The sequence below is a fragment of the Megascapheus bottae genome, chromosome 14, assembly GCF_031878675.1.
Source record: "Megascapheus bottae isolate mThoBot1 chromosome 14, mThoBot2.hap1, whole genome shotgun sequence".
NCBI lineage: Eukaryota > Metazoa > Chordata > Mammalia > Rodentia > Geomyidae > Megascapheus > Megascapheus bottae.
In genome coordinates, this window is record NC_143522.1 from 23,879,355 (window position 1) to 23,905,702 (window position 26,348).

The window sequence follows — 26,348 nt, forward strand, 5'->3', positions numbered from 1 at the left end:
AGGCCATGGACGGAGCACCAGGTCAGAGTTCCACCTCTCAGGAAAAGGTGGGTCTCTGCCAGAGCCAGAGGAGGGGCCCTATTTTCAGTCACTTTTCACTAAAGAACATTTTTGACTTTAGAAGGGCAAGATCAAAACCCTTATCAGCAAGGCTCTGTCTTTCAAAATCACAAGACCCACCTTTGGAACCTCGGGTTAATAAAGACCCTGGAGCCAGGCTCAGTTCAAAGCCAGTCCCGGTCCTAATCACTCTTATCTTCAGTTGATTACCAAAACAAACAAGCAGTAACACCCAGAAGTAGAGCTGTGGCTCAAGTGGTAGAACTGTAGGCCTTGAGTGAAAAAGATAAGGGACGGCACCCAGGCGGAGTTCAAGCCCTAGTACAGGCAAATAATGATGATGATCACCCAGAAATTCAAGAGGCAAAGAAACAAGCAGGATCTTTTTAGAATCCATTCTAGCCTGTGGACAGAACCGTGGGGGGGGGGGGGGGACTTGAGGGGTTGCTCTGGATCTGCAGGGACACCCACTGGCTATAAGGAAATGAGAAGCCCCAGTGTTAGGAAAATGAGCCAGGAGGTTTTTAGAATAAAGAGAGAAGCAGACCAGATCAACCTTAATGGAAAGTTGAAGAGGGAGGCCATTAAGGTTCTTTCTTCTCTGTTCTTTCTTCATTCTAATACCCCATACCCTCGGGATTCCGTTTCCTAACACCCAGCAGAGTGGGCGGCGGAATCAGCACCTGCTGTTTGGCGCCAGGACAGGTGAGGAGAGGCCTTTGTGAGGCTTCCTGGAGATGCTGGAAAGCACAGAGGCAACCTGGGTCATTGCACCTTCTCAAGGACCCAGGCAGTTCAATCCCCAGATGCCCAGACCTCAGCCTCTAGCTGGAGAGCCCTGGAAGCCAGCCAAACAGCGCAAAGCAGCAAAACCCACCAACTCTTCTCTCCTTAGGCATCTCAAGCTTGCGGCACTCGGATCTCATCATGTTAATCTATTTCATCCGAAAACTCTAGTTTCGCAATCTCTACCTATAAAATTCAAAGCCAAAAGTGCTGCGAATGCACATGAGTACACACACGCTTCAAAATAGCTAACACAGCCAAATCAGCACAAAAGTACCCAAAAGTGCTTCAAGAGTTTCCAGTATATTTACAGTTTAAAGGACACAAAGCTATCTGACTCGATGTAACAAAGGGAGATGAGCCAGAAAATTAGGAATAGAGGATGTTTCTTCTTCTTCTTCTTCTTTTTTTTTTTTTTTTTTAATTTGAGGTCATTAAGCCTAAACCTCAGAGGAGCCAAGCTGGCTAGACCAAGTTGAAAACAATCAATTTAAATTCCATCCCCCAGGGAGTGAGGCTCATCCCCACCTGACATATGGCATTTCCATCAACAAAGCAAACACCACGTGAGAAACCTGCAGGCCTGTGTGAAAACTGCAGGGGTGCAGAGAGGGGTGCTAGGCTCCAGGGCCCCAGCTGCAGGGTAGGCACCCCTGTCTAGTTTGCCCCAGTGAGCAATTACCACCTAAGTCTTGGGCAGGATGAATAAACTGACCCCAGTTCTCCAATTACTCAGCAGGGCAACAAGTTAGGGCCAGGATCAGGGTGGAGGTCCCTTGATCAAAATGACTTACTCTCTCAATAATGAATGTCAGGAGTGGCTTACATTGTCAGGCATTATGCTCTCCACACACGCTTAAGGCAGGCCTGTTTCCAGGCTAGTGCCATGAGAGACAAACTGAAAATCCCGTGCCTGCATTTAGAGTTTCAAGGCTTAGCTGATGAGCTGCCATGTGCAAGTCGCTAACACACTGCAAGCCTGCTGTGAGCTTGACACAAAAAGATCATGGGGGGGGAATGGAGGGCAGGGTACTGACACAAAGACAAGCACACATGTGCACACTTATCTGACTGATCTGCACAGATGATTTATGTTGCCCTTGGAAGGGCCTTTGATAATCCATTCTGGCATTAATAACCAAGTGTGGCCAAGGCAGGCCTGCCCACCACCCTCTGCCAGACCAGTTGGCACTCTGTCCCCCCGCCAATCTTCCCGGCAGCATGGTATTCCCGGGTATGCACTCCATGCTGCCCCCTCTTGGGATAAGAACTGTAGGGCCACACACCTAAAGGGAGAGCTGAGAGGAACCCACATTCAACCCTGGCCACTGCAGACATGAGGCCAGCCGTAGTTACTCCTCTTTTTATCTGTCCCCCAGTGACAGCTCGGGGGCCCTCAGGAAGCTGCAGTTTGGGTTCACTGAGTCCACAAACTTGTATCATTCACACACGAGGGAACGACAACGTTGTACAGACTAAAGCTAAATGATACACCCTAAGTCCCAGAGCCTGGAAGAGGACCCGGGGACACAGGAGGTTCTGGAGAAGGAGTTCAGTGGCACAAGCTGACAATGGAGTGGAACTCTTCCCCGTGGCTGCCTCCCCACCTTGCAAATTGTCCTTGGTCCTCTGGCTTCGTGTTCTGGACACTCTAGGACCCAGGGAGACAACTCACAGGGTGGGAGCAGCCACGTCTCCAGGCTGTGGCTTACTTGGCACCCTTGGTAAACAAGGATGGTAAGCCTGGAGGCCGGGTGATTCTCCTATGACGCTGCTCACCCAACCTCTGACTTAGAGGGATACCCCAACATTAGGACCAAATACCTGGACCTACAGACTTCTTTGTGGGCCGCTAGGAGTCCTTGACCTTTACCTCCCCCCAAATGTCACCAACGAAGTCAGAACCTCCAGCTTTGAGCAAGCACTTCCTCTTCCTCCCCTTCCCTCACTATCCCACCTTTCCTCTGGCTCCTGAAAAACACAGCAACCATCTCCGAAAGACCCAAAGCCCTGAGTGCCATGGCCCAGAGCAAAGTCCCCGCCTTCCCCAAAGGAACAATTGTGCAACACGAACTGTTATTAGGCCTGGATGTGCGCCACACGGCCGGCTTTAAGGCGCAGGCTATCCTGCCTGGGCAAGTCCTTCCCCAGCTCCTTCTGTCAGGCCAGTTACAACACCAACATCTACACCCACACCCACAGAATCGTTTTGGTTTTTTTTTTTTCTTTCCCTTTAAAACATTAAGAAATGCATTCCCCTCCCCCACCTCCATTCTGTCACAAAAGGAAGTAGTTGCCTCTCTTACCACTTCCTACCTCTCTAGCCCTCTTTAGGGTACCACTGTCAAATACACCGTGTAACCGTTATTCACCCATCGTGCTCAGTCCTCTGTCACGCTCAGTCCTCCAGCCTGGTTCTCCCTCCTTGCCTGATGAGCTTGGCAGCAGTGGTAAACAACTCAGTGAGGGAGAAACACTCATGATGTTCTGACCACAGCCTCCCACCCCCAACAGCCTTGTCCCTCCCCCACCCCACCTCACCCCACCGTGCACCTTTCTGTCCATGATGGGCTCAAATAACACCTTTTTTTTGGGGGGGGGTCAGCCATGGGCTTGACCTCTGGGCCTGGGTGCTATCCTTGAGCCCCGGTGCCACTACTGGTTTTCTGTCGGGATAATTAGAGATAAGAGTCTCAAGGACTTTTGAGCCCGGGTCGGCTTTGATTCGTGATCCTTGGATCTCAGCCTCCTGAGTAGCTAGGATTACAGGTGTGAGCCGAAGGTCCCCAGCTACCATTCTTCTTTTAAAAAAAGAATGAAGACAGAGCAAAGGGTAAAAGGGACTACTTTCCATGGTGAGTGGACCTCCATCTGAAAGATGATTCTAGAAGAAATGGCTGCCATGCAGAAGAAGCAGAGGCACCAGGAGAACATCTATCTAGAGCTGTCAGGTGAGGGGCGGACATCTCCCAGTGGAAGCCTGGACACTGGACTTCCGAGCATCAGTGAGCAAGGCCTGCGCCAACCCCCTCCCAGAGCTCCAGCCACAGAGGGAAACCTCTGGCAACCCAAGGTCAGGACTCAAGGCTGGGAGGAGGCATCCCAGAAACCAGCCAGCGCACACGTCTGCACACTTTTCTCCAACTCTCTGCCTTCAAGCCTCCTTGACCCTGGCAGGTTCCCAACACTGTTAATTACTTCAGACCCACCTTTCACCCCTCCCCACCTGCTGCAATTAGCCCTGATTCTCAGATTCCTGCTGCTCTAGGGGATGAGGGTAAAGTCTGAAGTCAGCTGCTCTCTGAGCCAACCGAGAATTGCTGGTTTCAGAGGTGCCTGAAGCAACCGGGTCCTTTACTGGGAGACTGAAAACTCACAGGGAAGGCCCAAGTGCAAGACTTGGGAGAATTAACACCCACTAGCCCAGCCCAGCTCACCACATGGCTTCCGGTTCAGGATTTCCCTGCTACTCTGCACCCACGGGGGGAGGGGGAGGAGAGGTATAAATTCTCCAACCCTGGAGGGCAGCCACACCTATGGGGTGAGGTGCCTCCCTACACCCACTCCAGAAACTTGGATTTTTTTTCCCTCCAGAAACAAGTTTCCCCAGGCTACCAACAACCAAGCAAACATGCAGCTTTCTGGGGCTGTTTCCTCTTCCATGAGCCTCAGTTTCCTAATCTGTCAAATGAGCCCAGGAAGTTCTTCCTTCCAAAAGCACAGAAGTAATGAAAAAGAGGGAGGCTACCATGTCCCTGCATAGTGATTGGCTCAAAGGTACTCAGTCAAGGCTAAGCTCCCTCCTACTCACCTATACTCAAGTCTTTCATTGGCCCAGGGCTGAGTTTCCAAATTCCCGATTACTATACAACACGCCTTCACAGTAAAAAGGAGGAAAAGAGGAAACCAACTGGAAGTCTCCTGTCTAGTGGAAACAAAGCCTGCCTTCCCAGAGACTTGGGAGGCCACAGCTACACCGAGTTCAAAAGACAAGCACCCGGGTTAGGTATGTGGATTAGTGGTAGAGTGCTTGCCTAGCATGCATGAAGCTCTGGGTTCTGTTCCTCAGCACCACATAAACAGAAAAGCTCAAAGTGGTGCTGTGGCTCAAGTGGTAGAGTGCTATCCTTGGGCAAAAGAAGCTCAGGGGGGCCGGGAGTTTGGCCTACTGGTAGAATGCTTGCCTAGCATGCACAAAGACCTGGGTTCAATTCCTCAGTATCACATACATTAAAAAAAAAAAAGCCAGAAGTGGTGCTGAGGCTCAAGTGGTAGAGCTCTAGCCTTGAGAAAGTCCAAGGACAGTGCTCAGGCCCTGAGCCCAAGTCTAGGACTGGTAAAAAAAAAAAAAAAAAAAAAAAAAAAAAGACAAGCACCAAGGGCCAACAGAGCCTAGAGCTTGAGCAGACTCCAGGCAGAGCACCTTGCTGGAGCAAGCCCATTGTTCAGTGTGGACAGGGAGTTCCAGGAGCCCTGAATGAGGCCAGACTGCCACCGCCCACCTCCAACCTGTCCATCTCACCTGAACACCTGGCACCTGGCCCCACTGGAAGCCTGGGCCGAGCACAGATGCTGTGAGGCATAGCTTTCTTGAAGCTGGGCCAAAAGCCCCTTGAATCTCACTGTAGGTGAGACACCAAGTGGGCCACTGTCCACGGCTCCCAGATGAGGGACCCTGCCAATCCATCATGTGGCCTTCTGGAATGCTCCTCCCTGCTGACTCCCCCCATTCAGGTGTGCTTCTCCTGCCTGCTTTACCTGCACTGACCCTGGGAGTGCAGCCACGTCCTCGGCCATGGGTAGTTCTCCCCATTCAGCTCCTAGATCCCAGCTCTACACCATCAGAGGAACTGTCCTGGGGACCCCATTACCTGACCAAGTTGGCCCGCTCTCTACCAGGCCTCCACTGCCGCCTCCTCCTCCTCCTCCCTTTCTTCCTCGTCCAGAGCTCTGGCCCCCAGCAAGGCAGAGCACTGATGCCCACCCTCTGACTGGCAGGATGCATTTCCACCACCATCACTGAGTCTTAGAATCCATCATCCTCCTCTCTCTCCTGTATCTGTTTTAGTCCAGGCTCCACCACCTGCCCGGCCAGAGTTTTTTCTCCTTGGTTTAGATATAACTCCATGGCAGGGCACTGGTCCAGCAATAACAAGGCACTGGGTTCAAAATCAGCCCTGGGGCTGGGAGGTGGGGGAGATTTTCAAACTCATACTGGTGAAGTCAAGTCCTTCTCTGCGGGAGCTTTGCCCTCATCCCTACCACTAGGCTGCTGCTTGTCCTGAGATCCTTCGGGTATCTTTCTGCACTAAGGAAACTCTGCCACCAGTTGAGCAATCCATGTGTCACCCCCAGAGGATGCCCCCGCCCCCCCCCATCTTTACCCTTCCTGGGCCTGGGTCCTGAAGGTGGTCTGTGTCCCAGTGCTGGGTATGAGATGGGAAGGGAAAGCATGGTGGCGGGGGAGACCCCCTGACTGGCGGGCCACCAGCACTTCCTCTCATGGGCATATGTGAGGGAGGGAGTGCAAGGTAAGAAGAGGAAAAGAAGACTCCTTTCCTCCAGCTCACAGGCGCTCTTGAACTCTAACCTGCTTGCAAAGTACACACACAGAATGGACCTGTCTACCAAGTCCACGGGCAGACAAGGGGTCCCCTGTGTCCACACAGGGTGGAGTCCAGCTCTGAAGCTGGACAGCTCACACTGCCCAGGCCCTGCCCACAGATCCTCAAACCAATGCACAGAGCAGCCCTGCATCTGGACAGACTCTGTGGCTGGGGGAAAGAGTTCCTGCTCACATAGCAATGTGAGGCCTGGGGCCCGTAAAAGGGCCTGCAAAACAAACATCTCAGCTGGACTGGAGACTCAGAAATCTTCAGAGAACCCTGCATTTTCCAAACACTGCCACTAGACAAGGAAACAAACAGAAGTTCACCCAAGGAGAGACAAGCCTGGAAGTAAGGCCATTGTTACAATCAGAACAAACATCCTCAGAATATTAATGCCCTTTGACCCAGGGCAGCCCTGCTCGGAATTTACCCCAAGGAAATTAAAAAAAAATGCTGAAGTATGCATGTCCCAAGTATTCACGCAGTATTGTTTCTAATTCAAAGATACAAATGGTTATCACTAAGGTAGCACCTATGGCTCACATCTGCAATTCCAGCTACTCAGGAGGCTGAGATCAGAGGAATGAGGTTAAAGCTGGTGCTGGGAGAAAAGTCCTTCAAAAATGCCAGACTGGAGGTGTGACTCAAGAGGTAGAGCATCAGGGTCTAAGGCTCCCAAGTTCAATCCAGTCCTGGTGCAACAGAGAGAGAGAGGTATGAGAGGGGGAGAAGGGGAAGAGGGGAGGGAAAGGAAGAGAAGGGGGGAAGGGAGGAAAAGAGAGAGATGTCATGTTAATACTAAATATTTAACAGTGTGGGAAAATAACAGATTACAGTCAGTGTGAATGAGGAGTCACACTTTAAACTGATAAGAACAGACAATACACTTGATCTTAGCCAAAAGGCCAAGAAGTGATGAAGTCACACTTTAAAATATATATGAAGAGAAAAGAGGAAAAGAAGGAAGGAAGGGGAAAGGGAGAAGGGGGGATATGGTTGGGTACCAGTAACGCCCCTGCACACAGCTGTACCCCTCAAAGCAGCTAAGGAGACACACACAACCTTACACCCCCTATCTCCCACAGGATGCTCCCATCAACGCTGCCAAAGTGCATTTCCTCCTATTCTCACTTTTGACAAACACTTTCCATTCTTCAATCCAAGTGTGCATGCACACATTTCTCAAGATTATTCTCATTGGTCCCGGCCGGTCCATGCCCGTCTCTCATGACTGCCATAGAAGGCTGCCCCATCTCAAAACCAGGCTGAGTGGAGGAAAGGCACAAGCAGTGTGCCACCATTGCGGAAGCTTGGCTGGAAGACCAGCAGGGGAGGCACTGCTCAGTGGTAGGGGGTTTTCCCAGCATGTGTACAGTTCTTGATCCCCCCCACCGGCATGCCCCCAAAGTCACACAAAACAATATGCATGTTTGTATAGGTGTAAATATAACCTAAGTACACATCCAAACACACACATCTATGTAGCAAGAGTATAAACATGAACTAGATGCCCCAAATCAATGACAAGTGCAAGATCCCAGGTGCCCAAGGCTAAGCAGGTAGTAAACGTAAACCAGACCATAAACTACCTCTAAAGAATAAATACACCAGTACAACTTGGTCCTCAGGGTGGCTCTCTGCTCTCAAATGAGTACACATCTCATGTAAATAGTTGAGGCTTGGGGCTGGGAGTTTGGCCTAGTGGTTAAAGTGCTTGCCTAGCATGCACAAAGACCTGGGTTCGATTCCTCGGTACCACATACATGCAAAAAGAAGCCGGAAGTGATGCTGAGGCTCAGGTGGTAGAGCTCTAGCCTTGAGAAAGTCCAAGGACAGTGCTCAGGCCCTGAACTCAGGCCCAGGACTGGCAAAAAAAAAAAAATAGTTGAGGCTCTGAGTGGAACAAAACCATACAGAAATCCAAATTTTAAGACAAGCACTGATGGCTTATACCTATAATATAATCCTAGCTATTCAGAAGGCTGGCATCTGAGGATTGAAGTTCACGGCCAGGCCAGAAAGGAAAGTCTGTGAGACTCTTTATTTCTACTTAACCACCAAAATGCTGGAAGTGGTTCAAGGGGTAGAGTGAAAAAACCCAGGGAAAGCAACCAGGCCCTTGGAGTTCAAGTCCCAGTACCTGTGCATGCATGCACACACACTTCAGTTTAAAATAAAGTCAGAAAAAAAAAGAATAAACAACATTGTCTGACAGACACAGGGCTCAGTCAGAAACAGCTGACTGGTGGTGGTGGTGTAGTAGGTGTCTGGTGCCACTCCTCCAGGCTCTCTGTACAAGGACGAGCCTCCTTAAGCTGGTCCTGGAGCTGGGCTCCTGTCTGGTCAGTTCTTTTTTTTTTGCCAGTCCTGGGCTTGAGCTCAGGGCCTGAGCACTGTCCTTGGACTTTCTCAAGGCTAGAGCTCTACCACTTGAGCCTCAGCACCACTTCTGGCTTTTTCTATGTATGTGTTACCGAGGAATCGAACCCGGGTCTTCATGCATGCTAGGCAAGCACTTTAACCACTAGGCCAAACTCCTAGCCCCTGGCCAGTTCTTTATTGAAACAATTAACCACACAATAAAAAACAAGTGGAGCTGTGTTTCAAAGTGGCAGAGTGAGAGCTTCGAGCAAAAAGAGCTCAGGGACAGTGCTCAGGCCTTGCGTTCAAACCCTACAACTGACAAAAACTACCCAGACTGGCCCTACGTGACCCTGTCTAGCTGGGGTCACCTTCTGCCACCGCACCTTGCAATTCTCTCAGTCTGCCAAGACCTTACCTTCCTGTCAGGAAGCCTCGGACACCTGGGTGATGGGAGGGCTGGTCACTGTGAGCATGCACGCCCTGGCCAGGAAGCTGGGGAGCTCCTGAAAAATACATTTCCCAGGCCTCCCACCCAAAAGTGTAGTGGGAAGAAGAAAGTGAAGGAGAAGACAGAGCTACACCCAAGTGTGAGATGCAATCCTGGCCGCACTGTCCCAGTCCTTGTGAAACAAGCTCAAGTCCTTCCCAGGGTCCCGGTGCCACAGAAGTGGAGGGGACGGCGGTGGGCACAATGGTCTCCACATGGACAACACCCACAGTGCCAACTTGTAGACTCTGCCAAGAAGCCCTGCTGAGGAAATCTCCCTGGGGGCCACCTCTCACCTACTCAGAATTAGGAACAAACTGTTCAGTGCTTTGAGACAGGATCTGGCTATGCAGCCCAGGCTGTCTTTGAACCCACGACTCTCCTGTCCTTGGGGAGTGAGGCCTGTGCATCCCCTCACTGCCCCTCCAGGGCTCTTTGAGGGTGGAAAATGCCCTTGGATGTCCTCTCACAACACCCAGCAAGCCCATCCCAGCGGCAGGGCCCAGGGCCGGGTGGAAGGGGAAAATGCAGGATATGCAATTGTGTGTGGCACACCCACGGCCCAGAATAAACCTATTCACTGGAGAACCCGGAGGAAATGCTGAACGCCACCAGGCGATTGTCTCTGGGGTGGGTTCACAGTGCTTCCGTTTTCTCGCCACTTGTTTCCCCAGCAGCTTGCAAAGGGCACGTATGTATTAGTTCTGTCATGAGAACTCAACGTTGGTTTGTCAGAAATCAGGAAAAAACACACAGCACAACATGGCACACAAGCACCATGTCGGCCTCAAACGCCCCGGTCGAGCCAGCTCTTTCAAGGCGACGAGGAGCAGGAGGCTGTGAGGAGCAGTGATCCCCGCATCCACCTGCCCTCCGCTGAGCTGGGCCTGAGGCTGCCAACATGAGGAGGACAGAGTGGGGTACACACAGTGCAGGGTCCCTTCTCCTACCTCCATATTCACCCGGCCTGAGTCTGACTAGCCAGTGCTCCCTCTGCGGCCATGTCTGACCTTCTGGAACTCTACACAGCACCCCGAAATGCCAATCTGCCTCTAGCATGGACAAGTCCTAAGTCCACAGACTTAGACCTTCAAGGCTGACCTCGATGCACAAGGCCCCGTGGACGGCATCTCCCCAGGATGCATAGCTGTGAAGAGAAGACACTGCCTCCTAGCCACCCCTGGTGCTGGAGATGGGCCCCTGTGTGTCCTCCTGCCAGGTCCTGGCCAACCTCGCACACCCCCTCCGGGCTCTGAGCCTCCCTGTGTTCACATCCTGCCAGCTGCATCCTCAGTCACATCTTAAAATATGATAAATGGGCTTTATCCCCGCAACTGTGGAAAACACTGAGGCAGAGGGAGTCGGGGGTGGAATGCCTTCAAGCCATCATGCCTGACTCTACCCACACCCTGGGACTCTCCAAACTCAGAAACTCAAATCACCTGTAAAACTCCACCCAAGCCGACAAGTCAAGGGCCTCATCTCCTGAACCCTGAGCACCCTGCCTCCTCTAGCTCACCATGAACAGCCTGTGGGTAAGGCCTGACACACGGCAGCCTGTCTGTCCGTGCAGCCTCACACATGTCCGATTCACAGGCTGCAGCAGGGCCTCTGCCATGGTCTCAAGGAGGTACCTCCCGAAATGCCCCTGCCTACAGCATCCCAGCCTAGCAAGCGGCTCCCACTACAAAAGGAAATAAACTTTCTTTGGACCCACAGCCAACTTTCTGGTACCTCCCAGAGCTCCCAGAGCCTCACCTGAGCCTCACCTCCAACCCCTCTCCCAACCTCTGTAACTCAAGGGTATTTAGGGGTTCAGAACCTCACAGCTAGTTAGGGAGCTATGTCCACATCACTTGTGGGCCCCAAAGTGGGGAGAATTGACACAGCCATCATACAATACCCACTCCCTTTCTCATCCTGCTTCAAAGCCAAGCTGAAAGAAGCTTGGCAGAACTTGGCAGGATCAGGGCACAAAGCACGCTGAAGTGCCCCAGGCCCTGCTGCAGTCCAGGAACGAGAGTCTGAGGATCCCCAAATCCCACCACCACGGAGGTCTCCATTTGGCTCAGGCAGGTGAGTCGTACTAAAGGACCTGGGACACAGACTGGCAAGAGGACTGGTACAACTCTCACATAAACCCAGGAAGAATGTGTTCTTTAGCCGGGAAGCCGCAAGACAATCCGTGACTACAGCTTCACCTGGGGTCTCAAGAAGAACTGAAGGGAACATGTTTCATTGCTAAAAAAAAATTGAAAACCAGCCTACTTCCCACCCAGGCCGCCGCCATACAGGTACAGCACGCCTGCCGTCTCCGCTGGTCTTCCGCAGTCTGGCATAATCGGGGCTCGGAACCAGCCTGTCGCCCAGACCCGAGCACCAAACATCTGCTGATCAAAACCAATCAACACATGAAGAGGATTCACCACCCTCGGAGCCCAGAGCCACTGCTGGCAACCCAGAGACAGGCTGGCTCTGCTGCTGGCCCTGAGCAGCCCTTCTCTCCCTCATCTCTCAACGGGCTCCTGTACAAGCAGCACTGAGACACCAGCAGGGACAGGAAGCCCCTTTTAGCCAGTCCCACTGCACGCCAAGTTCCTCCAGGACCTCATGGCTTGTGGCCTGGGCCTATGCACAACACAGTAACTCATCCTCACCTGACGCCCCACCCAAGGGCGCAGGCAAAAACACGGAGGGTCAGCAGGCAGCTGCCTGCGCTGGACAGCGTTTCCTCTTGGCTTCCTGCAGGAAACTGTACCGAGTGGCCGCACTGCAGACACAATCAGAACCCGGGCGACGGGAGAACGGCCTTACCTGGTAGTAGGTCTTAATGTTTCTCACCAGGATGGTCAGGTTCTGGATGCGGAGATTCACGTCATTGTTGACGTGCTTGTTGATGCGCTGGTTGCTTGGCCTGGGGTCTCTGGAGGGGGAGACAGAAAGTGGAAATGGAACCTCTCCGCATTTGCCACGCCTCCTTCCCCAAGCCTCCACCAACCAGCACTCATCCCCTCTAACCCACAGCCTCCACGAGGCGAGAATAAGGGCCCTGGCACTGCGGGTCAACCCCCCTCTCCCCTCCCCTCTCTTCTCCCCCTGCACCCCCAACACCTGCCAACCACAGGACTTCCCAAGCCTGGGACCCAAACTCTAGGCTCATACTCCTGGCTTTTTCGCTTAAAGCTGGTGTTCTACCACATGAGCCATGTTTACAGCTCCAATCTTTTTCTTTTTTTGTACATCATGGGGCTTGAACTCTGGGCCTGGGCGTTGTCCCTGAGCTCTTCAGCTCAAGATTACTAACCTACGCTTGAGCCACGGCATCACTTCCCATTTTCTTTTCTTTTTCTTTCTTTCTTTTTTTTTTTGCCAGTCGTCCTGGGCTTGAGCTCAGGGCCTGAGCACTGTCCTTGGACTTTCTCAAGGCTAGAGCTCTACCACTTGAGCCTCAGCACCACTTCTGGATTTTTCTATATATGTGGTTCCAAGGAATCGAACCCGGGTCTTCATGCATGCTAGGCAAGCACTTTAACCAGTAGGCCAAACTCCCGGCCATCTTTTTCTTTTTTTTTTTTTTTTGCCAATTCTGGGCTTGAGCTCAGGGCCTGAGTACTGTCCTTGGACTTTCTCACAGCTAGAGCTCTACCACTTGAGCCTCAGCACCATTTCTGGCTTTTTTTCTATGAATGTGGTACTGAGGAATCGAACCTAGGTCTTCGTGCATGCTAGGCAAGCACTCTGCCACTAGGCCAAACTCCCGTACCCACTTTCCATTTTCTAGTGGTTAATTGGAGATAAGAGTCTCACGGTCTTTAGTGCCCAGGCTGGCTTTGAACGGAGCTCATCAGATCTCAGCCTCCAGAGTAGCTAGGATACAGGTGTGAGCTACCGTGCACGGCTACAGTTCCAACTTTTTTGCTAGTTAATTGAAGCTTGAGCACAAAGAGGCTCAGGGACAGTGCCCAGACCCTGAGTTCAAGCCCCAGGACTAGGTTAAAAAAAAAAAAAGAATCTTAACCAAAGCCTTGTTTCAAGATTAAAACGCTGGGCAAGATAAAATATGAAAAATACCAGTAAGAATAGAAAAATGAGGGCCAGGAGTTTGGCTTAGCAATAGAGTGCTTGCCTAGCATGCACAAAGACCTGGGTTCGATTTCTTGGTACCACATACACAGAAAAAGCCAGAAGTGGTGCTGTGGCTCAAGTGGTAGAGCTCTAGCCTTGAGAAAGCCCAAGGATAGTTCTCAGGCCCTGAATTCAAGCCCCAGACCTGGCAAAATAAAAATGAATAGAAAAAGGAGGAAAATGACTTAAGATGATAATGTTGCACTTAACATGGGTCTCCCCCTATTACCTGGACCAGTGGCTCAGTTCTATCTGGAAAACCAAACCGACTGGGCTTTGGACACATGGCGTGGCAGGCCCTACTGGGTGGATTTGAGAAACCATGGGAAAACACTCATGTGAGAGAATCCACCCCAAAGGGCCATCTTTCAACCTCAGGAGAAACTCAGGTATGGCTGTGGGGAGACTGGAAGTGTAAATCCAGCGGTTTACAGTTTCTCTTATCAGCATGCAGTCGTTTCTCCAGACCAGCCTTGTCAGAGCCCATCTGAGGGGAAGACAGCACTCAGAGGAGCTGAGTTCTGTCAGTCAGAGGTTTTATACTGAGCTGCTTCTCATAAGAAAGACCCTTCTCTCCCTCCTCTCCTCCTTTCTCCTCTCTCCTCCCTTCCTGGCATGTCCCAAGACACCTGGGAGGAAGAAGTTCCATAACTCAGACGCCTGTCCTCAAGGCTTCATGTGTCACCCAAGTCCTATGGATAAAGTACAGAGGCCCCCAGCTAATATGGAAGTGTCAAAGACACTCATTTCTGATGTCATTTGGCTCATTCAGAGCCAACAATTCACAGAAAATGGAGACATGAATCCCACACTTTGAATCATTTCAAATATCAGTGGGAGTACAAGGCTTTTGTTATCCAAGCTGACTAAAGTTCAGTCTTTAAGTAAATATTTGACATGTACACTGGCAATCTTGACACTGTGCCTTGAATATGGCACACCTTCCACTTGAAATAATCAGCCACCGACTTTGTTCAGTTGTTCTGAACCGAATCTCCTCAAATAGGTACCTGGGCCCCTTGGAGGCAACCAGAGGACCTCTCCTACTGTCAGGTGACATTTGTGTGTGTGTCCTAATCCTAGAGCTTGAACTCAGTGCCTGGGCCCTGTCCCATCCCTAAGTTTTTATTCTTAAAGCTAGTGCTCTACCACTTGCGCCACGCTCCACTTCTAGCTTTTCGTGGTTAATTGGAAGAGTGTCAGGGATTGGCTTTGAACCTTGATCCTCAGATCCCAGCCTCTCGAGGAGCTAGGATTACAGACATGAGCCACCAGCACCCAGCCTACATTGTTTATTGTCCCCCAGTAATGGATTCTGGCTGAGCCATGTACCTGTATGTTACCTATTTCTCTTGTAGCCATTCATTACTGAGAAAATGAAGGTTTACAGTTTCACTGAAATTTAGAAAAAGAAGAAGCATTCAGAACTTGAACATCATTTTTAGCTATAGCAGCACTCCCAGCATTATAAAACAACTTGTCTCAAAGGTCCAATTCTCCTCCCCTGACACCAGCTGCTACCTTCTGAGACCAGAGGTGACTTCACAGTGACAAATGAGCAGCTAATGGAGCACAGCTCAGAGAACACACAAGGCTTTTCTACTTCATTGGAGGTTTGGTTATTCTTTTTGCAGTGCCAGACCTGAACCCGATGCCTCTGCATGCCAGGCAAACAGGCTACCACCATGCTATCACTCCAGTCCTTTCTGTTTGGGGTTAGGATTGTCACAGAAGTTGTCCAGGCTGGCTTTGAACTTGCGATTCTATGCCTCAGCCGCCAAGCGCTAGGGTTTACAAGTGTGTACTACCATACCTAGTTCCTGCCGAAATAGTCTCACAGTCGTAGCTTTCATTTGTCACATGAGTCACTTCCGGAGGGCCAGAAGCCCAAAGCCTCCGTTTGTGTCACAGATGTGCCACTCCTGTGCAGGGCCAGAAACCTAGGTGCCCCTCAGCTCGCAGCACAGCCACCTCTCTGCTCTCCTTCTCCCCCAGGTTTGGGAAGCAAAGGCTAATTGAAGCAACACTCCAAGAAACAGCCTTGACATTTGCTGTATGACTAATTAGACTAATTATTGTGATCATTAGTATTCCTCAATTAACTGACGCTCTTTGGGTAAAGAGAGGTTATTCAGGAAGGAAGTCAAAACAAATGTCTCAACCTTCCACAAGGAAAACAGGTCTCATTCCTAGCAGCCCAACCACCTATCCGCCACCACCTGCTTCAAGAAATGGAAGGCATAAAGATTTCAGCTAGGCTCCATGACTCACCGCTCTGCTCCGGGCCTCAGTGCACTTAGCTGCAAAACAGCCACAAGATCCTTCCACATCCGAAATACAATCATTTCACAAGTCCCCACGCTGTGCCAAGCAAACCTGCACTATATTGTCTGTTCTATGAGCCAGGATGATAAGATTAGGACCCATTTGGGCCAATAGCCCAAGCAGAAAAATCCATGAAACTCATTTCCAGTAAGGTGCCAGTAGCTCACACCTGTAATTCCAACTACCCAGGAGGCCAAGATCTGAGGATCACAGTTTGAGGCCACTCTGGGAAGAAAGTCCATGAGACACGTTTCTCCAGCAAGCTACTCAGCAAAAGCTGGAAGTGGTACTCGGGCCCAAGTGATAGAGCGCTAGCCTTGAGCACAAAGAGGCTCAAGGACAGCACCCAGCCCCTGAATTTAAGCCCCAGAACTGGCAAAAACAAAACCAAAAAAAATAATTTCTAATTCAGAAGTGGAGCTGCAGCTCAATGGTAGGATGCCAGCTTTGAGCTCCAAGGGACAATGCCCAGGCTCTGAGTTCAAGTCCCCATGTACACGTATACACACACACACACACACACACACACGCACGCAATGATCAAGACTGTGCTGAAAGCTTTACATTTGAATTTGACGTCAGATTCATTTTAGAGATGCAAAAACTGAAGCAAAGAGACATGAAGTTGCCCAACACAGGGGCTCACGCCTGAAATCCTAGCTACTCAGGAGGATGAGATCTGAGGATCTCGGTTCAAAGCCAGCCTGAGCACCAAAGTCCATGAGACTCTTATTTCCAATTAACACTAGAAAAGCGGAAGTGGCGCTGTGGCTCTAGGGGTAGGACAGTAGCCTGGAGCTGAGGAGCTCAGGGACCATGCCCAGGCCCAGAGTTCGAGCCCCATGACCAACAACAAAAAGAAACATGAAGTTCATAATGAATCAAAGCGTGCAGACCCACATTCATCCACTCGTATGATCTATGTCACGATCACCACCCGCGCATGCGCTCTCCAGTACAGTAACCGCAGCCACAGGTGGAATGAGCGCCTGAACTGCAGCTGGCCACCATTACAATAACGGCTACCTAGGCATAAAGCTTAACATTCCATCTTAAAGATTCAGTGCAAAGCAATGAATGCACATTGTGCTGAACTAAAAATGTGCTTGGCTACGTTCGTTTAAGTAAATATACCCAACTAAAATTAAAAACTAACAAAAAACCCAGCAATCTTCTTTGTATGACAGTTCCTGAGCGTAACTAAAGAAGTCTCAGTGCCTCACACGGGACGTCAGAGGACAGAAAACACACGGGTATGTGACGGTGGGTTCAGATGTGGACGGCTCCAAGGCCTCACGGCTTTCTTTTTTTCCATGAAAACTTCCAAGTAGGAAAATGGAAATCAATTCTTGCTAGGACTTTAGAGTGAGAATTTCAGTTCAAAGCAACCTCCCCTCTGGGAACACTGGACTCCAACTCTATTTTTCAGTCAAGTGCCAGTGGCTCAGGCCTAGAATCCTAGCTACTCGGGAGACTAAGATTTTGAGAATTTCAGTTCAAGTCCAGACAAAGCAGGAAAGTTTGTTGAGACTCTCCAAAAGTATCCAAAACAAAAAAACAAACAAAAACAAAAAAAACAAAAACAAAGGCTGGAAGCCAGCAAGTGGTAGGACACTAGGCATGAGCAAGCATGCATAGTAAGAACACAAGGTCCCAAGTTCAAACCCTAGTATCAGCAAAACCGAGTAGCCTCCTAAATTTAAGCAAAGGATGGTGGCACAGGACTCATGCTGAGACAGAGGATTAAGTACATACAAAAACACCCTGTCTCAAAAAAAAAAAAAAAGAACCTTAAATTTAAAAATGAATTAAGAAACTACATATTGCCAGAGAGACACACACAACATATCACAGCCTAAATGAAATGTTCTAGAAAACAGCAGCATAGCCCCTATCCATAAAAATACACCAATGGCTGGGAGCGTAGCCTAGTGGTAGAGTGCTCGTCTAGCATGCATGGAGCCCTGGGTTCAATTCCTCAGTACCACATACACTGAAAAAGCTGGAAGTGGCACTGTGGCTCAGGTGGCAGAGGGCTAGCGTTGAGCAAAAAGTGTCCAAGGACAATGCCCAGGCCCTGAGTTCAAGCCCAAGGACATGCAAAAAAAAAAAAAAAATCAAGAGCACACATTAGTATAAACATATATACTATACACGATACCCGGAAAGAACAGGAATATTAACACTGTCATCTTTGCATCACAAAATCAGAAACAATTATTTTTGGGGCTCATCTCTAAGTTCCTGTTCCTATTCTGTTATTTTCCTACAATGAATGAAAATTGTTCTGTAGATTTTTTTTTTCAGGGGCTGGTGGTAGAGTGCTCGCCTAGCATGTACAAAGCCCTGGGTTCGATTCCTAGGTACCACATATACAGAAAAAAGCTCGAAATGGTGCTGTGGCTCTAATGGTATAGCACCAGCCTTGGGAAAACCCAAGGACAGTGCCCAGGTCCTGAGTTCAAGACCGAGGCCTGGCCCCAAACAAACAAACAAAATCCAGTAATAATAAATAAAAAGGAAATTACTTGGTTGGAGGGTGTAGCTCAGTGATAGAGTGCTTTCTAGCAAGTTTAGGAAATTACCTAAATTCCCAAGTATCCTTCTTTTCCAACAATTTTGTCTACCTAACAGGTACATGTGTGCAGGATGGGGACATAAGCTCTACTTGGCAGGCACTGCGGAGTGGGGGATGTGAAGGAACTATTCTTCAAATGCTATTTATCTGCCAGTCCTGGGGCTTGAACTCAGGGCCTGAGCACTGTCCTTGGACTTGTTCCTAAGGCTAGTGCTTTACCACTTAAGCTACAGCACATTTCCAGCTTTTCTATATAAATGGTACCAAGGAATTGAACTCTGGGGTTTCATGCATGCTAGACAAACTAGGCCATTAGGCCAAACTCCTAGCCCTGTCCTTGGGCTTTCTCAAGGCTAGTGCTCTACCACCTGAGCCACAGCACCACTTCCAGCTTTTACTATGTATGTGGTACCAAGCAATCGAACCCAGGTCTTCACACATTGCTAGGCAAGCACTCTGTCACTAGGCCAAACTCCTGACCCCTCAAATGCTTTTTAGAAGCTGAAGAAACTCTCCCAATGGCCTGAGGATGCTTCCAACCCCTGAATAATTAACAAATACGCTGAGCTTTACAGCCACAGCCAGGGATCACGCAACAATCTGAACAAATGACCAGCAGTTGGCTGCATTTACTCCTAGCTGCGCAAAGCAGTCAGCACACCAGATGAGTTAGTAGCTTCTTTCGTAGGTACCAGCGTGCACCAGAGTTGCACACAGCACAGATAACAGCATGTGGGAACACACAGGACTCCAGGTCTCAACTACCCACAAGAATAAACACTGCTGAACATTTTCTATAAGCATCGTCTTATTCAGGCCTTCCTAAACCTGTTCCCTTATCACGGATCAGAAAATTGGAACTTAGAACTAGAGTAATTGACCCATTCTAACAGATAATAAGTAGCAGAAGCCAGGAGCTGATGTCTCATGCTTGTAATTCAGGAGGCTGAGATCTGAGGATTGTGGTTCAAAGCCAGCCTGGGCAGGAAAATCCATGAGATTCGAATCTCCAATTCACAACCCGAAAGCAGGGAGTGGAGATGTGTCTCAAGTGGTATAGGCTTGAGAAAAGAAAGCCCAGGCCTTGAGTTCAAGCCTCATAACCCACCCACCACCACCAACAAAAAGTAGCACAGTAAGGATGTGAATTTTCCTGATGCTAGGCTCAATGCCATAAAAACCTTTCTACAAAAGAACAAACCTCCTGTGTACAGTTCACCAATTCTGGGCGCACAGAACTCCGAGGACATAGCACACCCTCCCACTATCCAGGAACTGTAGACCCGGGCCCCCCCTGAAAGCTGAGCCCATGGGGCATTCCTGCTTCCAGGTAAGGGTGACATCACTTCACCTGGAGTCCAGGGCCAAGAGACTCCTGCCAGAGACAATGGCAGGTGCAGTCACGTGACCCCAGCCAGCCTCCAGATGGCTCTGGAGTGTTAAGTAACAGCCTCTTATCTGAGCCAAGGCAACCCAGTCTGCATGACTGCTCAGCAATTTCCTCCCTGCAATAGCAAGTCTACAAATTCTGGGAGAATTTATCACCCCATGAGCAGCAGCAGAGTCGCTGGGTGTCTAGTAAAGGAGATAAGTCCCCACAACCCAGCACGAATCTATCCACTCCTGGCCTTGCCATTTCTCCACTGGGTAGAAAGGGAAAAAGTAAGGTCAGATGCATGACTGAGACTAAGACTCAAGCTCAGTAACACCCCAGACTTGACTGAAAGATGGCTAAGGCTCAGAATTATGCAGTAATTTAGAAATTGAGAATGCGTGGGGAAAATGCACGAAAATTCAACAAGCCAGCCACTGGCAGCTAATACTGTAATCCTAGAAACTCAGAAGGCTGGTATGGAAGGATCACAGTTCTAAGCCAGCCTGGTCAGGAAAGGCTGTGAGACTCTAATTTCCAATGAACCACTAGACAACCACAACTGGCACCATGGCTCAAAGCGGTAAGTGCAGAGCACCGGCCTTAAGCAAAAAAGCTCAGAGATGATGCCCAGACCCTAAATTCAAGTCCCAACGACTAACAAAAAATAAAAGGGGAGAAGAAAAAAAAAGAAACAAAACCAAAACAACTCTTCCAAGCACTTCAAATCCTTTCTAATCACAATGGCCGCTGCATAAGTAACCGATCTCCACACCAGTACCATGACAAACACTGAGCTAAATAAATGCCACAATATCATCATTTGACCCCCAAAGCATCTCAGATGAGCTTCATGGGGCAGTTTACAGATGAGGAAACTGAGGCACAGGATGACCTGCCTGGAGCCTGTCCTCCTGTTCCCAGGAGGGAGGCCACAGGGGCTACCCAACTAACGAGGCCAGCGTTCTGCAGCTGTTTTTCACTTGGGTCACTTTTACAGAGCATGCACTGTAAACCAGGGGGGAGGAGTTCGGGAAATGACAAGCAGTGTGTGCACAGACTCCCAAAAGTTCCCTCTGCAGTCAATTCCCATCTGTAGCCACAGGCTCCAGTTACCTGGAAACAGGTTATTCTCAGCCCCCCAAAGCAGAAACCGCGGTGCTGAAAGTGTTCTGGACCCACCTCCTCACTCGCCCTTCGCTTTCCTAATCCAGGAAAGCACCTGTACATCTGGTGAAGCGCTGAGAACACCCACTTCCAGAAGGATCATCTCGGCTCAACACAGAGCAATATCAGGCTGCCAGCCTCGGGAGCAGCCAGGCAACCCAACATAGCTGCAGGCCAAATTCGAACAAGTGATGAGCTGGCATTTCTCAAAGGAATGGCCAGCAGCGGGCTCCCCTGATTTACAAGCAAGTGGTAACTGCTTCAGGAATTCCAAAGGTCAGGGAAGAAAGAGAAACAGCCTGGGGCTTTTGTTCTTCCCAGAGCCTGGGTGTAAAAGCTGAATGAAAAGTTTGGGGGGGAACTCTGCTGGCTCTTTAACCAGTCTCTCTGGGGGGTGGGGAAGGACATGTTAAAGTTTCACTGTTCATGGCACCCATGGGACCCAGCAGTTTCAGAGAACAAGAAAAAGGGGATTTGGGGGGGCGTTGCCCCAGCTCCAATCCACCAAGAGGTTGTCCTGAGAAGCCTAATTCTATCAGTGCTGTTCAGCAGGGTCACCAGACTGGTCTCTTGAGAATCTAATCAAACAAGGAAGATTGGTAAGCCTGATAATGTTTTTTTTGTTTGTTTGTTTTTAAGAACCAACAGGAATAGACACAGGTGGCCAGCAATTCTAGCTACTCAAGAGGCTTGAGAAACTGAGTGCAGTGGTTCAAAGCCGGCAGGGGCAGGAAAATCTGTGAGACCCTTATCTCCAATAAGCCACTAAAAAAGCTGCAAGTGAAACTGTGGCTCAAGTGGCAGAGTGGCCTTGACCAAGAAAGTTCAGGGACAGCTCCCAGGCCCTGAGTTCAACCAAGTCCCAGGGATGACAGCAAAAAAATCCAACAACAAGCTGGTAGCTCATACCTGAAATCTTAGGAGACTGAGTTCTGAGATCACAGTTCAAGCCATCCAGGAAGCAAAGTCTATAAGATTCTTATCTCCAATTAATCACCCAAAAGCCGACAAGTGGAACTGTGGCTCAAGTGGTAGAGCTATAGCATTTAAGCTGCAGGGTGCCCATGCCCTAGTACTGGTACTAGATAAATAAGACAGACACCTTGCTATCTATAGATATATCAACAACATCGCAAACCCCCTCAACCACAGCCAAAAGCTAGCAGTCTCTCTCCAACATTCTGACATCAAATGATTCACAAAAAATAAAAGCAGCAATGTAACTGGAAAAAAAAAAGGTGAATAGATCTTTTCAGGTAGAATCTATTCAAATCACTTCTGAAATGCCAGAACCCTCCCCACCCCCTTCCTTCATCAGCTGATGCTGGGGTATGATTCAAAGAACATTAGGGTGTTTTATTTTGCTTTGAGCACATGTGAATCACGCTGATACTCAGTCCCAATATGCTCTTGCCCGTCGAGATTAAAACAGAACGCAGCGGTGGCAGCCCACACCTACACAGTGGCACACTGTCAGCCACACAGACGGGCCCTGCAGAACTCAAGGTACAGCAACGGATGTGGTCTGCCATACACAGCAGCGAGCCTAAGATCCACCCAGACCCAGTATGACAATCCACATGCTTCCAAACCAGCCCGCATGGCGCAGGGTCCAACCTAACACAGTCACTCCAAGTCCAGCTCACACCACGGAACTGCACTTGCTCTTGGGGCAAAAAGGGAATCTGGAGGGCGTCCTTAAATTTACAAGTGAGGCTTTATCCTCACCCCTGAGGATTTCAGTTCACCACCCCATAACTTCCTGAAACTCAATCCTCAGCACCCCCAAAACAAAACAAGTCATTGTTTAAGTAACACTGAAGTGGATCACACTACCGGTAGATTCCACATTTCCCTTCTCCAAACAAGCTGCGGGAGCCCCGGTGGAGTGGTAAAAGCCCCCCATACCGGGATCCCAGCATTTCACCATGCCACCACCCCAACCTTACACTTGCCCAAAGCTTCTCCTAAGTCTTCCCCTTCCTCGGCGAAGAAGGCCACTTACATTTGCAGCATGATTTGGTTCAAAAAGATGCCATCCACTAAATCCATGTACATAGTCAGGTTGTCCCGGCTCCCGCTTCCAAACGGCCCAAAAGTTTTCACCTGCAGGGAGGTGAAAGCAGAGGACGGCAGGAAGTCACGGGCGGCCGAGCGCACGGCGGGCCGGGGGAGGGGGCGGCCGGGGCCCCCGCGCCCCCGCCAGGCCCCGGGCTCCCCGTTCCCGCTCCAGGCAACCGTCGCAAGGCAGGAGATGGAAAACTTCCCGACTACTTTTTGTTTTTTTTTTTTTCTCCAGCGTCTCAGAGGGGGGGAAAAACCAACCAAATACATAAACAAATGGAGCTTCTCAATACATTCTCCCGTCCCCGCTCCACGGGAAGGGAGCGCGCCCACCCCAGCCTGGGCGCGTCGCCTCCCTCCCCCGGTGCTCCGCCATCCACCCGCTGGTCTGGGGTCCAGAAACTTCACGAGGAGATCCCTGGGAGTAGGGTATGTTGGGGGGGGCGTGGGAACTGGGGTGATCACTGGGATCCCGCGCCAGGCGGGAACAGGTGTAACCCCTCGGTCCGGGCCCGGCCGGGAAGCCGAGGACCGCAGGACGCTGACCCCGGCCCCGGCGGAGCCACTTGCTGCGCCTCCCGCGTGAGGCGGGGGGAGAAGGAGGAACGGAGGACTGGGGTTCGGCCGCGCAGCACCCCCCGACAGGCGGGAGAAGAGCCGAGCACCAACAAAGGGGCCGTGGCGCAGACGCACTCACCCAGGTCACCAGCGGGCTCTGCAGGAAGAGCTCCATGAGCTCCGACACCGTCACGTCCATGCCGACGCTGCGCCCGCCCGCTCCGCACCCCGCGTCCGCGGCCCCCGCGCCGCAGCACAAAGCCGCTCCGGCTGCGAGCCAGCGAGCGAGCGAGCGGCGGGGCGCGGGGCTGCGGCGGCTCGCGCCCGGGAGACAAAGGCGGGGCGCGCGAGCCCACGTTCCGCGGCCCCGGCGGCCCCGCGGCTCCGGCGGCCCCGCGCCCCGCCCGGGCTGGAGAAGGGGAGGAACAATGCGGGCGCCCCGCCCCTCCGCAGCCCCGGGCGACCGGCGCGCCGCGCGGCCCAGCCCGGCCCGGGAGAGCCCGGCCCGGGGGAGGAGCCGCGGGGTGTCGGGGGCGCCGCGGAGCGACGAGCCGGGTTGCTCTCGATCCTCGCCCGGCGCCCACGCCCGGTCCCCGTCTACCCGCGTGCGGGGGCGCAGCACGTGGCGCCCGGGCTTCCCCGCAAGCGCACGCGCGCTGGGAGGCGCCACGTGCGGGGCCAGGCGCGCCCACCCGCGCGCGCGCCGCTCCCCCGGCCTGCACTTCCTCCGCGCGCCGGGGCCCAGCAGGTGCAGCCCGCGGGCGGGGCCGCCTCAACGGCCCCACGTGCGGCCTGGAGGCCCTGCAGATGCCCAGCCCGAAGCGGGAGACCCGAACCCGCGCGCGCCTCGGGGCTGGGGGCCTGGCGTTGGGCCCCGGGACTGGTGGGGTTCGTGCGCTGCGTGCTGGAGCGCGGAGGGAGAAACTTGACGTCGACTTTCGGCTTCTGGACGGCGCCCCCCCTCCCCTCCAGCTCCCCACTCCAGCCACCTCCGGCGCCCCTAGCTTTCTAGAAGTTCCGGTGGGAAGCCCGAGAAGGGGCCGCACCCCCCGGGGCCCAGCCCAGCGAGCTCGTGACTCCACCCCACCGCCGCCACTTTTCCCAGGGCCCGGGTGCCTCGCTGAGGCTTAGTGGTGAAGGGGACCGGGAGCCCAGCTGGTTAGGACACCAGCCCTGGGGCTGAGGCGCAAAGGTGCCTGTCACTCCCATCGCCCCTGTCACTCCCACCGCCAGGCGGTGAAATTCACACCAGGACCCAGACCTGGCTCCAAGCACCAGGTCATTCTGATTGTCCCAGAAGAGCCAGACCTCAGGGTCGGCCCTGGGTGCTGCGAGGCACATCACTGAGGTGCTGGTCCTTGTCAAGTGCTGGGCGGCGACACCTGCTGGTCACGGACAGTATTGCGTCCCCGTCCCGCTGGGAAGCGAAGCCTCCCTCTGGGGACCTGCGGTTGTATGCTGGAAGTTCATTAGAAGAGCCCCTTGACTGTCCACGAAGTTAAGACGGTCGGATAGGAGGTAGGACGTGTGCTTGCACACATCTTTACTTAGAGGGCCCCTGCTCCGAAAAGTTAATGGCTGATGTGGCCAGTTTTATGTCTTTTTTTTTTCTTCACAGCTCTTTTTTTTTTTTTTAATTTTTGAAAGACTTAAATGTATTGCACTTACAAGGCAGGCTAAAACAGGTGGAGCCCTACTTTTATTTTTTGCTGTTTCTGGGGCTTGAACTCAGGTCCTAGGCACTGTCCCTTGAGCTGCTTTTGCTCAAGGCACTGTACCACTTGAGCCACAGCTCAACCATTTCTGTAATTTCTTGGAGATAAGAATCTCACGCCTGCCCGGGCTGGCTTTCACTAGATATCAGCCTTCTTGAGTAGCTTGGATTATAGTTATGAGCCTTTGGTGCTTGGTTGAACCCTACTTCTTTTTTTTTCTTTCTTTTGCCAGTCCTGGGCTTGAGCTCAGGGCCTGAGCACTGTCCTTGGGCTTTCTCAAGGCTAGAGCTCTACCACTTGAGCCTCAGCACCACTTCGGGCTTTTTTCTATGTATGTGGTACCGAGGAATCGAACCCAGATCTTCATGCATGCTAGGCAAACACTTTAACCACTAGGCCAAACTCCCAGCCCCGAACCCTACTTCTTGTATGTATGCTTTCGGGGAGCTTGAACTCCATTCCTGGGAACTGTCCCTGAGATGCTTTTCTGCTCAAGGCTAGCACTCTGCCACTTGAGCCACAGTGCCACTTCTGGTTTTTTCTGTGTATGTGGTACTAAGCAATTGAACCCAGGTCTTCATGCATGCTAGGCAAGCACTTACCACTAAGCCACATTCCCAGCCCTCCCTGAGCTTTTTTACTTTGTTGTTGATGTTGTTGTTGACAATGGTTAACAGGACGTAAGAGTCTCACCGACTTTCTTGTCCAGGCTGACTTTGAGCCATGATCCTCAGATCTCCTGTACCTTGTATGACAGGCATGAATCACTGGCACCCCTACTTCTTGCTGGTTATTTTGTAGATGCTATCTTCCAGGCTTTTCTGACTGTGTTGGCTTTGAACCAGATTTCAGCTTCCTCAGAAACTAGGATCAAGCCACAGGTATAAGCCACAAGGGCTTTGTCACACCTGGATATGTGGTAGTTTTTCCCTTGGAATATTAACAGTCCCTGGACTGCAGCCCTAGCAAGAAATTTTCTTCTTTTATATCTTTTGTGCTAGTATTGGGGATTTGCACTTTTATGCTTTACACTCAGGGCTGGCTCTCTACCATTTGAATCAGACCACCACTTTAAGTTTTTTGCTGGTTAATTGGAGATGAGTCTCTTGGAGGAGGGGGACCAGAAGTTTGGCCTAGT

At 51.2% G+C, this 26,348-nt stretch overlaps 1 protein-coding gene and 1 pseudogene across 1 annotated transcript in view; both read right to left on the minus strand.

Annotated features, from left to right (window-relative positions):
* Positions 1-23,845, minus strand: part of Ccdc88c (coiled-coil and HOOK domain protein 88C) — a 110,693-nt gene extending 86,848 nt beyond the window's left edge. The window contains exons 1-3 of the mRNA XM_090344707.1: positions 23,635-23,845; positions 22,879-22,979; positions 12,121-12,229 (exon numbers count right to left, since the gene is read on the minus strand). Of these exons, the coding sequence (XP_090200833.1) occupies positions 12,121-12,229; positions 22,879-22,979; positions 23,635-23,694 (270 nt within the window). The 5' untranslated portion in view covers positions 23,695-23,845. The remainder of the gene's footprint in view (positions 1-12,120; positions 12,230-22,878; positions 22,980-23,634) is intronic.
* Positions 7,235-7,372, minus strand: LOC150054819 (U2 spliceosomal RNA; annotated as a pseudogene).
* Positions 23,846-26,348: the final 2,503 nt, after the last annotated feature.